Source organism: Lissotriton vulgaris, chromosome 6, assembly GCF_964263255.1.
Source record: "Lissotriton vulgaris chromosome 6, aLisVul1.2, whole genome shotgun sequence".
Classification (NCBI taxonomy): domain Eukaryota; kingdom Metazoa; phylum Chordata; class Amphibia; order Caudata; family Salamandridae; genus Lissotriton; species Lissotriton vulgaris.
Window position 1 is genome coordinate 22,509,319 of NC_141694.1, and position 14,952 is coordinate 22,524,270.

The 14,952-nt window shown below is 47.6% G+C and overlaps 1 protein-coding gene across 1 annotated transcript in view; it reads left to right on the top strand.

The window, feature by feature from the left end:
- Nucleotides 1-14,952, top strand: part of NFKBIE (NFKB inhibitor epsilon) — a 161,881-nt gene that overhangs the window by 94,475 nt on the left and 52,454 nt on the right. The window contains exons 2-3 of the mRNA XM_086925857.1: nt 10,691-10,793; nt 11,729-11,963. Coding sequence (XP_086781983.1) covers nt 10,691-10,793; nt 11,729-11,963 — 338 coding nt within the window. The remainder of the gene's footprint in view (nt 1-10,690; nt 10,794-11,728; nt 11,964-14,952) is intronic.

Consider the following 14,952-nt stretch of genomic DNA (forward strand, 5'->3'; position numbering starts at 1 on the left):
TAAAAAAACCAGGGGCAGACGCAAAATGTCTGAAGAACTTCAGACCAATTTCCCAGCTACCATTCCTGGCGAAGGTTCTGGAGCAGCATGTCCTTATCACCCTCTCTGAACATCTGGAAAGTAACATGCTGCTAGAACCGAACCAAGCAGGGTTCCGCACGAACCACAGCACGGAGCTGGTGATGTTGTCAATCGTGGATGAACTTAGGAACAGAGCAGACAAGAAAATCCCGGGGGCCCTGGTGCTGTTGGACCTCTCCGCGGCATTTGATACTGTGTGTCATGAACAACTACTGTCGCGGATGAGGGATATCGGCATTCAGGGCACAGCACTGGCATGGTTCCCATCCTTTCTTCAAGGGAGGACGCAGAAAGTGCAATTGGGTGACATGCTTTCTACCGCAACCTCGATCACTTGCGGGGTCCCACAAGGGTCGGCTCTGTCACCCCTATTATTCAATATATACCTGCAGCCTTTGATTCGGATGCTTAATCAAATGGACTGTCAGGTATATAACTACGCAGACGACACCCAGATTATTATCCAGCTGGAGGATAGCCAGAATGCCTTTACCAGACTGCAAAACATTCTGAGAAGCACAGCTAACTGGATGTCCGGCAACTCCCTAAAAATCAACCCGGACAAAACCGAGGTGTTGCCGATTACCATCGCTGGCAACCCTTGGTGTGATCGTTTCTGGCCTGGGGAGTTGGGCACGCCGCCAGAACCGGCGGAGGTGGTCAAGAGTCTGGGCATCCAGGTGGACAGTAAGCTGTCCATGAAAAAGCAAGTTTCAGCTGTGGTGGGCTGTTGCGTCGGCCTCCTTCGCCAACTTAGGAAAGTTTCCCCGTTACTTTCTTTTTCCACCTTAAGGAGCGCGGTTTCTGCAATGATTTTGGCCAGGCTGGATTATGGCAATTCATTGTATATAGGACTCCCACAGGGCCTCTTAAATAGAATGCAGACGGTTATGAATGATGCTGCTAGGCTCATCTTCAAGAAACCAAGGAGTACCCAGGCATCCCCCCTCCTGCGGGAACTCCATTGGTTGCCAGTGAGGCAGAGATTAATGTTCAAGGGGCTCTGCATTGTACACAAGGCGCTTCATGGCAGAGCACCCACCTATCTGAAATCTCGTCTGTCCCTTTACAAACCAGGGAGGGCGCTTAGATCTGCTGACTCTATTTATCTGGTTCAGCCACGCTGTAGACTGACTACTGTGGGTGGACGCGCTTTTTCACATACTTTGCCAGCTATGTGGAATAAATTACCGCTGAAACTCCGCAATGAAAAGAAACTAATGCCTTTCCGCAAACAACTAAAAACTGTGCTTTTCCAGCAAGCGTGGGGTGGCCTTTAAATGTAATTCTGATGCATCTCTTATTGTCTAGCTGATCCTAACAAAGCGCTTAGAGACCCCTGGGTTATAGGGCGCTATATAAGTCGCAATAAATAAATAAATAAATAAATACTGTGTGTCTTCATGCAAGGGTGTAGGACCAGACCTATGTGTGCTTGTGTTGTGTGTTTCCATGCAAGGGTGGAGGACCCGAGCTCTGTGACTCTGTGCTTGTGCTGTGTGTCTTCATGCAAGGGTGGAGGACCAGACCTATGTGTGCTTGTGTTGTGTGTTTCCATGCAAGGGTGGAGGACCCGAGCTCTGTGACTCTGTGCTTGTGCTGTGTGTCTTCATGCAAGGGTGGAGGACCAGACCTATGTGTGCTTGTGTTGTGTGTTTCCATGCAAGGGTGGAGGACCCGAGCTCTGTGACTCTGTGCTTATGCTGTGTGTCTTCATGCAAGGGTGGAGGACCAGACCTATCTGTGCTTGTGTTGTGTGTTTCCATGCAAGGGTGGAGGATCCGAGCTCTGTGACTCTGTGCTTGTGCTGTGTGTCTTCATGCAAGGGTGGAGGACCAGACCTATGTGTGCTTGTGTTGTGTGTTTCCATGCAAGGGTGGAGGCAGAGAGATCTGTGGCTGTGTGCCTGTGGTGTGTGTCCATACAGTGGTGGGGGGCCAGGGCTCTGTGGCTGTGTGCCTGTGCTGTGTGTCTTCATGCAAGGGTGTAGGACCCGACCTATGTGTGCTTGTGTTGTGTGTTTCCATGCAAGGGTGGAGGACCCGAGCTCTGTGACTCTGTGCTTGTGCTGTGTGTCTTCATGCAAGGGTGTAGGACCAGACCTATGTGTGCTTGTGTTGTGTGTTTCCATGCAAGGGTGGAGGACCTGAGCTCTGTGACTTTGTGCTTGTGCTGTGTGTCTTCATGCAAGGGTGGAGGACCAGACCTATGTGTGCTTGTGTTGTGTGTTTCCATGCAAGGGTGGAGGACCCGAGCTCTGTGACTCTGTGCTTGTGCAGTGTGTCTTCATGCAAGGGTGGAGGCCCAGACCTATGTGTGCTTGTGCTGTGTGTTTCCATGCAAGGGTGGAGTACCCGAGCTCTGTGACTCTGTGCTTGTGCTGTGTGTCTTCATGCAAGGGTGGAGGACCCGAGCTCTGTGACTCTGTGCTTGTGCTGTGTGTCTTCATGCAAGGGTGGAGGACCCGAGCTCTGTGACTCTGTGCTTGTGCAGTGTGTCTTCATGCAAGGGTGGAGGCCCAGACCTATGTGTGCTTGTGCTGTGTGTTTCCATGCAAGGGTGGAGTACCCGAGCTCTGTGACTCTGTGCTTGTGCAGTGTGTCTTCATGCAAGGGTGGAGGACCAGACCTATGTGTGCTTGTGTTGTGTGTTTCCATGCAAGGGTGGAGGACCCGAGCTCTGTGACTCTGTGCTTGTGCTGTGTGTCTTCATGCAAGGGTGGAGGACCAGACCTATGCGTGCTTGTGTTGTGTGTTTCCATGCAAGGGTGGAGGACCCGAGCTCTGTGACTCTGTGCTTGTGCAGTGTGTCTTCATGCAAGGGTGGAGGCCCAGACCTATGTGTGCTTGTGCTGTGTGTTTCCATGCAAGGGTGGAGTACCCGAGCTCTGTGACTCTGTGCTTGTGCAGTGTGTCTTCATGCAAGGGTGGAGGACCAGACCTATGTGTGCTTGTGTTGTGTGTTTCCATGCAAGGGTGGAGGACCCGAGCTCTGTGACTCTGTGCTTGTGCTGTGTGTCTTCATGCAAGGGTGGAGGACCAGACCTATGTGTGCTTGTGTTGTGTGTTTCCATGCAAGGGTGGAGGACCCGAGCTCTGTGACTCTGTGCTTGTGCTGTGTGTCTTCATGCAAGGGTGGAGGACCCGAGCTCTGTGACTCTGTGCTTGTGCTGTGTGTTTCCATGCAAGGGTGGAGGACCCGAGCTCTGTGACTCTGTGCTTGTGCTGTGTGTCTTCATGCAAGGGTGGAGGACCCGAGCTCTGTGATTCTGTGCTTGTGCTGTGTGTCTTCATGCAAGGGTGGAGGACCAGACCTATGTGTGCTTGTGCTGTGTGTCTTCATGCAAGGGTGTAGGACCCGTCCTATGTGTGCTTGTGCTGTGTGTTTCCATGCAAGGGTGGAGGACCCGAGCTCTGTGACTCTGTGCTTGTGCAGTGTGTCTTCATGCAAGGGTGGAGGACCAGACCTATGTGTGCTTGTGCTGTGTGTCTTCATGCAAGGGTGGAGGACCAGACCTATGTGTGCTTGTGCTGTGTGTCTTCATGCAAGGGTGGAGGACCCGAGCTATGTGATTCTGTGCTTGTGCTGTGTGTCTTCATGCAAGGGTGGAGGACCAGACCTATGTGTGCTTGTGCTGTGTGTTTCCATGCAAGGGTGGAGGACCCGAGCTCTGTGACTCTGTGCTTGTGCTGTGTGTCTAGACCACCACAGGGTGAAGACCGGCACGGCCCGTTCGACACAGTTCACACCGTCACCCAAAAGTTGCAACAGCCAAGGCTTGTTGGTCCCCAGTCTGGTAACATACCCGTTCAACGCATCCACAGCCAGAGGGATGGTCACAGTTCCTTCCACAGGATGTAGCCATACGGCTCTAGCGGTCGACCTCGAAACTGGGGAACCGGTTTCGAGTCTCGGCAACGACGCTCAACATCCTGTGATTCTGGGCGATTTTTGGTAGGCGCGGGGAGATTTCCCTGCGCCTACCAAAAATGAATGTGTCCTTCTGTAACGAAACTGGTGCTCATGTAAAGCGCTCTGATACCCAATGTCTCGGGTCTAGTTCGCGCTATATAAAACTCGAAGAAAAAAAAAAAGGTGCTGGAACTTCCCTTGAACTCTGGGCGACCGTTGTGGAGCGTTGATTCCATCGACCGAAAATGTGTTGGAGGTACTCCGCTCTCTAACCCTACGCTGTTCTTAAAGTGACCGCAACGGTAACTGTTTTGACGGTGTTCCGCCACATTATATCCCATTGTAACCAATGCTTTCTTCCCCTGTACTGCGACGGTCTCTGCCAGCCTTATTTACCACGGTTTTTTAAAACCTGTAAGCTTTTATGTCTTGAACTGCATTTGGTTACAAATTGACCTACAAAGCAATTATTAACTGTTAAACAAAGTTCTTGGTTTCTAAAAATGTATGTAAAGATTCAACTTATTTGATTTATTTTTGAGTGTGTGTCTCATTTATTGCGTCTGTGTTGAACAGATGCTTAGCACTACCCTTTGATGAGCATAACTGCTCACCCACACTGCCACAAAAAGAGCTGTTAGAATTAGCTGCTTTTACCTCTGCTTACCTATTGGTGATCTGCACAGTGTACTTCATTTTTTATTTTTTTAACAGATTTTTATATAGCGTGAACTTAACCCAAAGATTCGGGTATCAGAGCGCTTTACAGGATACCAGTTGCGTTATATTCATTTTTCTTAGGCGCGGGGAGATTAAGTGATTTGCCCAGAATCACAGGATGTTGCGCGTCCTTGCCGAGACTCGATCCCGCTTCTCGGATTTGAGGTCGACCGCCCTAGCCACTAGGCCAACTCCTCTCTTAGAGCACACTATATAGGGAGTCAGCGTCCTACAAACCTGCTCCAATAGCAACAGTCCAGCCCGACCTGCCAGGCCAGGTTGATGAACCCAGGACCAGGTTGCTTGTGTTCTGGTTCAGGGAAAACCTGGCCCGGAAATTCGGGCTCTACTGATCTTATTGCAGCAGAGTTAAAAGGTTGAAAGGTGTGTCTTACATCTCCTCCCTGTACTACCCAACCGTGAAGGCTGCCTTCCTTCCTTTTGGACAGAGAAATGATTTCTCTCTGAGCGGCTGAAGATAGCTGGCTCCACGGTCCACTGCAAATCAGTGCTTGTCCATAACAGCTTTATGTTCCTATTGTAGACTTGCCCTTTGTAAACACCCATAAAATATAAAAACAATAATTCCATACATAAAATAACAACAAAAGTAAAAAATAACATTAATTCTAAGCACAGAGTTAACCTGGTGAGAGGACATAACCTACTCTGAATGCGGCCACCAGTCCGATCAGGTGCTACCGAGGCGAGAAGAGGCGGTCGCTCTTTTTTCTTCTTGACCACCAATCTTAGGAACTCGTTGCCTTTGACTCTCCTCACCTACCAAATCGGGTTTTCGTAAACTTCTTAAGACCTATCTTTTTGATATATAGTCCTCCTGTTCTTGATTTCATTAATCGCTTGTCCCACTTTTAAGCCGCCTGCGCCGGGACGCCTCTTCGGATGCAGCCGTGCGCTTTATAAATGTTGTAGTATTGTACAGGCACCAAGCTCACTCAGTCTCCAGCTGGGGATGGATGGGCCAGGGCCTAGGAAGGTGGGGCCTGTTTCAGTTGAAAGGTATGAAATGCCCTGATGCAGGTCCTGCCTTGCATTGGAAAGTACCGAAACGTGTCAGCAGGGCTGTTGGTCCCGTAATGAAAGTGCACAGGCACTTCCCAGCAGGGCTTTGAATCTCTGAATGACTGAATGAAACAGAATTAGCATCCCTCAGAGAAGCTGCAAGAGGTTTAATAGCACACAAGTTACACTTCTTAGTAGCAGTGTTATAGAGTAATTGGGACAGTGCGGATCCATCTTAGCATGAAGCATTGGAGCTGTTCTCAGGAGGGCAGGTGTTCATTTACTGGGGCAGTACCTGCACTTCACAGCAGTGCTGCTATACCTTCAGTAGGACATTACAAGCTCTTCTGAGCAAAATCCCATAATATAATAGGACAGTTTCAGAACATCTCAGCAGGACTGCTATCTATTAGCACGGTGTTACCAACCCTCCACAGCAGTGCCGCTGGAATAGGACAGTCCTGGTACTTTTCATATGTGATGCTCTACCTGTAATGTCACACAATCACAACTTCTATAGGTACTATGCTTTTAATATGATGGTAAAGAGGCTTAACAGCAAAGATGGTGTATCGCGAATGGGACAGCCCGAGAGCGTCACAGCTGGACTGTTATACTTTCAGTTCAGTAGCATCAGAATCTGGCAGCAGAGTGGCTATACTTTTAATACTTTAATTCTGTTTGTAATCTCAGCAGAGAGGCCAGTATAAGACTGTGCATGCAGCGTGTATCCTGTTTCGTGCATCTGAGCTCATATAATGGGTGGTGGTGTGGTGTGCAGAAGGTAGCTTAGGGCACTGTTGCCCTTTACATAGAATAGTTGCAGCTCAGGCAGCAGCAGTGCAAGCTTCTTTCACAAACACAGAGACATCATCAGCAGTGCAAGCCTCTCCCCCCCCCCCCCCACTCACCACAGGCAGCAGCAGTGCAAGCTTCTTTCACAAACACAGAGACATCATCAGCAGTGCAAGCCTCTCTCTGTCCCTCCTCACTCACCACAGGCAGCAGCAGTGCAAGCTTCTTTCACAAATAGAAAGCTGGTACAGCTCAGATGCCGTCAACAGTGCAAGCCTCTCTCTCTCCCTCCCTCCTCACCCATTACAAGAAGTAGCAGTGCAAGCTTCTTTCACAAACACAGAGACATCATCAGCAATGCAAGCCTCTCTCCCTCTCCCTTATGCACCACAGACAGCAAACTTGGAAGCTTCTTTCACAACCACAGAGGCATCATCAGCAATGCAAGCCTCTCTCCCCCCCCCCCCCCCCCCCACTCACCACATCCAGCAGACGTGAAAGCTTCTTATACAACCACAGAGGCCTAATAAGCAATGCAAGCCTCTCTCTGTCCCTCCTCACTCACCACAGGCAGCAGAAGTGCAAGCCTCTTTCGCAAACACATGGCAGTGCAAGCCTCTCTCTCTCTCTTCACCCCCACAGGTAACAGCCGTGTAAGCTTCTTTTACAAAGACTCATCAGCAGTGCAAGCCTCCCTCCTTACCCCCCACAGGGAGAGGTTACTCAGGGACGCTGTGTCCTCACAGAGGCCCTGACAGTTCATGGGTTGCAGATTCCGTTGCGGAAGGGCGGTGCGGCTCTCAGACATTAATGCATTATTGCAGTGTAGTGGCCCCGGCCTTCTTCCCCCTCTGGAGCACCCTTGGCAGAGGTGCCTCCTCTCCATCCTGGAGTGATGGGGCGCTGCTGCCCTCTAGTGGCAGCTGGTGATATGACGCTCTTGTGCCTGCTGGAAAAGACTGGGGCTGTTTTTGGTCATTTAATGTCCTAACTAATGCAGCATATTTTGTTCAATATCATAAATGTGACCACCAATTGTCTCCATTTTCATTCAATTTCTCTTCTATTCGTTTCTGTTGTATTTAACCCCGTGCTGTCACACACTCCACATACACACATTTTTTCCAAAGACCTCCTTTTGTTAAGGTCGACGCCGCCACGCGCCATCCAAGGTTGCACTCGGGTCCCTCTGCAGGGGCGGCGTGGGACCCCGGGCACACCCACAAATACATCCCTCCCCCTGCCAGGACATTTCTATCACGAACCCCCTCCCCCCTCAATGCAGAGTTAAACTAACTGCCCATTGATTGACATTGCAAATCCTGTGGTGGTGACCTGTGCCCCTTGCTTCTGGTACAACCGGTGCCTCTTTACAACAGCTTTGAAAAAGGAACTGTGGGGGCATATTATCAACAACTAGCGATATTTATCGCCAAATAAGCTTAGCAAAAAATTTTTATCGCCGCGCATCGCCGGATATCATCGCTGAGATAATGTGCTGTTAGCAACGTTTATCTCAAATGCGATAAAATATCCAGCGATAGCGGCTCAATGCATGAATATCGCTGAAAATCCAGCGTTATTCAGGCATTGACACCAATAGGGTCTTAACCAGAATATCCACCTCCCATTGGATATACAGGTTAAGAAGTGGTCTGAGCAGGCGTTAGTTTTCAGCGATATTCGCACTCAGCAGAAATTGTTTTATCGCTACGCCTGCCTTGATAATAGGCGATAGCGATGGTAGCGACTGCTTTCAGTAGCTAACAGGTTGGGTAAGCCCACTTTGCATGTCATTAGCGATAAATATCGCTGACATGCAAAGCGGGGCCCAAACCGCTCGCTATCGCCTACAAACTGTCACTAACTGCTGTTAGCGACAACTTGCTAATAGGGCGATAAAATTATCGCTGCTTTAGCGGGAAAAAGTCCAGCTAAAGCGGCGATAAGGCCCTTGATAATATGCCCTTGTTTAGCTTAAATCAAAGTTTTCATCCCGGGTGTTCCCAGAAGCGTCCACAGGGGGCGCAGTGCTCGGGTCAGCCGGGGGCTGTGCACAGGCATGCCAGGCAGAACCAGTAACTCCAGGAAAGGACTCTGCTGCACGCAGAAGTCTGCTCAGAGTTACAAAAAAAAATCTGAATATAATATAACAAATAAAACGCAGGCCAAAAAGTCAAATCTAGAAAAGTAAACGGTAAAAGAAAATACTCCGTGCTGAGGTGGTTGTGACCCTTGCATATTCCCACTCAATGGTTGAAGTGCCCATACTTTTTAGGTCGAGCATTCGAGACCTCTTGTATATACTTTAGTATACACTTATTAGATACTTATAAGTGTATGTCCTTTGTGGGCTCTGGAGATCAGCACTAGGACTTGTTGGCTTCCGCCTAGGGACTTTTTTTTTCGTTCAACTGCCTCCATTTAACTGTCTTGATAGAAAACAACCAGCAAAGTTCAGTAAAATACCAGAATTGCTTTCTGCTGAGAGACTTTCTTTTTTTTAATTTTTCTGGCAACAGCCTCTATTTAACTTTCTAGAAAGCGGCCAGCAGAGGTCAGTAAAATACCAGAATCCCTTTAGCATTGTTTAGATTCCACTCCATAGAAATTGTCTTCCACTGGCACCCGTAGACAATAATATTTTTTTCAAATCTTGTATTTTCAGTGACATGATCACCGAAGGCCCTGATTTTATATTAAAAACAGAGCTTTGGACTTTACCATTTCCTGCTGAAAGGCAATATTTCTCTCTATGAGTTCCCATACCTGGCATGTCACGCAGTTTGGTGCTTACTTTCCCTCCATGTTAAAGAACAGTAGATATTTCAGCACCCAGGGTAATGTGTGGGATAGCTAAATGCATATAAGGTCCCAAAGCCGAGACCGATTGCATTGCAAATGCTTGTTTAATTTTAGGAAAACAGTTCCCAAACAGTTGTCAAAAGTGGGTTAATTCCGGTTAATTCCGAGAGCTGAAATACAACAGCTGCAGCGTAAGGCAGGGAGTCTACAGAGCTGTGAAACCGAGTGAGGGGCAGAAAGCCAAACAAGCCGTCCTGCCAAGGTGCCTGGAAGCCGATAACGACTTTAATTGACGGAATCACTTGTAGCTGTTTGGTGACACACATTTATTCTTTTTGAGAAGTATTGTAAGGGGGCTAATCTGTGAACTGTGTGCTTTTAAAAGACTGGTTTAAAAAACAAAACTGCACAACATACAGCCTGCAAAAAAAATCTATATTTTAGATTTGTTTTACCTTAAACCTTTCTGCTCATTCTGTAGCAGCCTGTCTTATACTGTGTGAAATGCAAGTTTAAAATAACATAACATAATAAAACATGCATATTTGTAAAGCGCACATCACCGAAAGAGCATCTTGGTGCAGAATAAGAGATGTTTATTGGCACCTAACTCAATGGTACTCATTAATAACTAATAATGACTTACATGTTCACAGTGCATTCTGCCACAGACGGGGACCTCGTAACACTAAACCCACACACGTCACTATTTCCCACTGCACCAACCAGGATTTCGTGTGCTGCATTAACTAATAGAGGTTTCATAATGTACGATCGTGTATTTCCTGACTGATTAACATCATAATTATCCTTTCAGTTGTGTTATTTTAGATGGAGTTACCAGAAGGTACAAGACCGAAAAAGTTACAGAATATTTGGTCTTTTAGCCATGTCCACATGCTCACTCCCCCCGCCCCCTACCCCGCCTCAAGCCTGATTTTGCATTTGGTTATTTCCTCTCTGGAGTGGCATGGTAGCAACAATGATGGAGTGGAATGCATGACTGCTAGAACAATTACCAGTATCTGGGATTAGTTCAGAAGCCATCACAAATGTTTTTCTCAGATACAGACAGAGATATAATATATCTGTGGTGCTTGTCCCTTCCGCTGTGATAGAACAACCCTGAAAAGGATGTTTCTCCCACTGACACTGTCTGGTTTTCCCTCCAGAGGTCTCTAGCTTGTTTTAGGCCTGTGCACTCAGCACTCTCTCTCACACTGCACCGGTTGGGTGATGCTGATGATGCTGATGATGCTGGGGATGCTGATGATGCTGGGGATGCTGGGGATGCTGGTGATTCTGATGATGATGGTGATGCTGGGGATGTGACAACTTCTGTCCTTTCTTCCAGGCTCCTGCATCTTGCCATCATCCACGAAGTCCAGGACGTCGCTCTGGACATCATTTCTCTGGTCCCTACTGACATGATGGACGTGCAGAATGACCTGTTCCAGGTGAGTGTGGTGGAGTGGGAGGGGGTCACTTGTGGCGAAGGCTCTCTTGAATTCTTTTGGAAGCATGAATAGTTTGTATACAACTAACATGGCCTGATGTCAAAATAGCCTTCAAGAGACTTCATATAGATCACAACACTGCCCTGGCCCCTTAGACTGGTTTACAGCCCGGGTCACTCCTATTGGCCGCAAGCCCTTACTAGATGTAATCCCTTACATCAGCTAGTAGCCCCTGTCCCTCCAGTTGATGGACAGCACAGGTCTGGTAGGCTGACTCACAGTCCAGGTCACTCAAAGCAACTCACAGCCCTGACCCCTTGGATGGACTCACAACAATCTGCTGTGCAGCTGGAGGCGAGTTGCTCCTGCCCAATCACATCCAGCTGCACAGCCGATTGTTCAACGGGCCTGACGCCATTCCTATAATTTTAGTCCAGGCTTCACCCTATTGTCCGTAGTTCTTGTTGGCTCTTCACGCATGCAGCGGTAGCCTGTCCCTGCTTCTCCTTTTTTAGATGCTTTCGGACACTATCTTTGCTGGCACAAGGCTCCTAATGAAACCCTAGGACAGTCGGTTCATGTTCTCCCAAGATCTCCTTTAGGACCCAGTACTCTTGTTACGTTGTCTCTGTGAGGCTCTCAAGGCTTATCTCCTCTACTTTCTCCAGCTTTCATCCTGTTGCTAGTTTTCTGGGTGTGCTTCCGAGTGCTGGTAACCTCTAGTGTTCAGCTAGCAGCATGCCGGCCCCTGCTGTACTCCATGACTGGTGATAGCCCATCTGGTCACCACTGAGCCTTTTGTGCACTCACAATAGGTTAAAATAGGTTATTGAAGGTTCTTTCTCTCCTGAGTGCTGGAAGGGCCTCTTGTTTGACCATGACTGCCCTTGAATTCCTCCGAGCAGTGAAGACCCTCTCATTGGTTCCTTCTGCAGACCCCCCTACATCTCGCTGTGTTCCTGGACCAGTCTGAGGTGGTGCGAGAGCTGGTGCTGAAGGGGGTGAACCTGGATCTCCAGGACCGGAATGGGAACACAGCGCTACATGTGGCCTGTGAGCAGCAGTACCTGAACTGTGCCCAGATACTGTTGCAGGACAAGGATCTACCAGAGTCCCACAGGAGTGCACGGCCCAGACAGTGGCAGGACCTGCAGCTCCAAAACTGGCAAGGTGAGTAATGGCCCCAGGGACCGGTGCTCGGTTCCACTGAGTGCGAGAGACTCTTCCATTTAGCGATTGATTGCTTCATAGTGTATTTTAATGCATTTGAGAGACTTCACTGGTGTTTGTGCATGAGCCCTGTAAAGCAGGCACTATGCAGCATGTGCATGGTAAAAATAATCCCTCCTAACAAACATCTAAGAAGAGTCCTAGCTGGGGCACAGAGAAGACATGTTTCTCTTTGTGCTTGTGATCTCTCATGCGCACACAGCACATGTCTTTTGATGTGTGGCTATAACATGAGAGAATGGAACATCATTGTGTGAAAATGTGATGTGAAAGTGTTTAATCTCTGTACAGTGTGGTTTGTTTCCCAGAGCTGTGCATCTTGTGTTATAGCTGGGTTGTAATTGTGTGTGTTGGCTTTTCACAAGAAGCCAGAAATGTGGAACAGCTATGGGGGAACAATATACTCCTGCTTTGGCAAACTTTCTCATTTGTAATCTGGAATGAGGATGCATTGACCAAGAACATCAATTATTTTATTTATTTTATTTTAGGCATTTACACAGCTTTCCATGTGGCTTTTGGCTTCCTCAGAGATTTTTACATGCAGGCCAGGAGATTATACTGGCACAGAGGGAGCCTTGAATGCGTATGTTTATTGTGGTGTGTCATTCAAAGTACCAACTGGGGAAGAGATTCTTATGTGGTACACGCACTGGAGACAACCCGCGCACATGGCAAGGTTTGGTAGAAGGATGATCCACCAGAGGCCCTAGGACCCCTCAATATGAGTATCATTGCTCGCCTTATTTCCTCGACTGGAAAGCCATGTGTGGGGACAGAGCCGTGGACATATGATGGATGTCAGACATCTGTGGGAGATGATTGAGGCAGGAACTAAGGGAAATGGATGAACAGATGAATTATCAGCATAGTATAAATACTATGATTCCAGTGATTGATGGAACGTCAGAAGATACCCTTCTGGCTTGAAAAGCGATGGAACGCTGTACCAAACTATACAACCTCGCCGATATAAAGAGATGCCATTGGGAATGCCGCATGTAGCAGTGAGACTGGTGCTTGGGTAGAAAGTGGCATGCCATCAGTTCCTTGGCTCGTAAGCAACCAACTCTATGCCAACCCTCCTCCTGGGGTGTCTAGCCCAGCCATACATGCCGTGCATGGGGGGGTCACGGACACCTTCACCCTGATGAGGCCTGGAAGCGCCTGGATCCATTACCATTGTCCTGTTATATTCTTTCTACAGAATGTAATGACACACTCGCCCTTTAAACTTAATCATCATCTACGCCAATGGATTGGGGTTGCTCCATGCTTGCACAGACTTAAAACCCACCTGCATATATGATGCCTGTCCCATGAGTTCCTCTGCGTCACTCTGATCACCATACTGTTGCTCTGTTACACCTGCACCAAAAACAGTGCAGTGCCGAGCCAGAGGTTACCAGAGTTACCTGGAGAAGGAGCACTCCTCACTCACTCAGGTAGTGTGTTGCTAGCCGCTGAACTCACAGCATTTGGTGCATGGGTCAGAGCCTGCACCACTTAGGCGCTCTGTACTGCACCGACATCTCTATGCGCGCAGTCGCACAAGGAGTGTCGGGCATGAAAGGCAGCGGCGGGACTGCGCAGTTCAGTGCTGGGCAAAAGATGTCAAACGTGGGCATCTTCTTCCTTGCCAAATGAACTCCATGATTTCCAGAAAAGAACCATGGGCAAGCCGTATAATCTGCCCTTTCCGAAACGGCAGCTTTTCCATAGAGTGCGGTCTGAGGGCTCCAATCCATTGAAGTAGCGTTTGTTCCTGTAGTTTCAGTTCCACATGCACAAAAAGGAGCTTAAGAGGATCTAGAACAGGTCGCCTTCCACTCAGAGTATATAATCACACACAATGACCTGCTCTAATACGGGACAATCTTCGTGAGCATACCCAAAGCCATATCTTGGCTCTAATATTTTAGTACCAGCTTGTATAATGCTGTCCAATCTAGGTGCTCCTATCCCAAGTTTGAAAAGTTATTTAGTGTCATTCCGTAGTATACAACCAAACATATATATTTCACAACAGAAAAGTCAATGTGCATATCACAACAAAGAAAAATGTGTGAAAGTTTTGAAGGTACCTCACGGAAACACCATTGTGGGAGCTGCTGATAGGTTCTCACCAGTGTGCTCCAGTTCTCATCATTGACAACCTCCAAAACCAAAAAAAAATATTGTGAAAAACGGTGCACAAATAATTTGAAAGTGGGAAAAAGGTCAAAAACGCACTTGAAGAAACTTCCGCGTGCATCCCAGTTCTGACCCCCTACTATCAAAGCAAAAATTCCACAGTTTTTTTGCTTCTACAAACTACAAACGAGCTAAACGACCACTGGCAAAACCATCAATATTTAATCACTGCTGTGCGTCTGCTCAATTTAAAACCAAGACCTAGTTGAATCATACCTAAAGATGTGTGTATTGAACACAGATTTTCCCTGGTTTTTACTGGATGAGGGGGTGGCCAGAAAAATCAAATATCCCCCACTTTGACCCATATAAAGCCATGAATGGGCAAGTGAAGTGAGCGATCTTAACCCTTCCTATGACGTGTCATGGGAATTGTACCCATGGGAAAAATTTGCAAAAAATTATGCAAAATGATTACTATTTTAGCATGTTTTAAATCGATTTGGCCAGGAACGAACCATTTACCGGTATAGACCTATTTCTCTCATTCACCCTTTCAATATTCTCTCTTTCTTTTAATGCTTCTTTTGTTCCTTCTTTTCACCACCTTTCTTTGGTTTTGAAATGTTTTTCATTCTTTCTATCTTCTCTCTACTCTTCGCTCCTTCCATCAGTCATTTCTTCTAGCTTTCGATCCATCCTTCTATCAGTTTATTATTATGTTGCTCCAGGCATTCTTTCACGCCTTCTTTGTATCTTTTTTTTTTGTATTCATCGCTTTCATTAATTCTTTCTT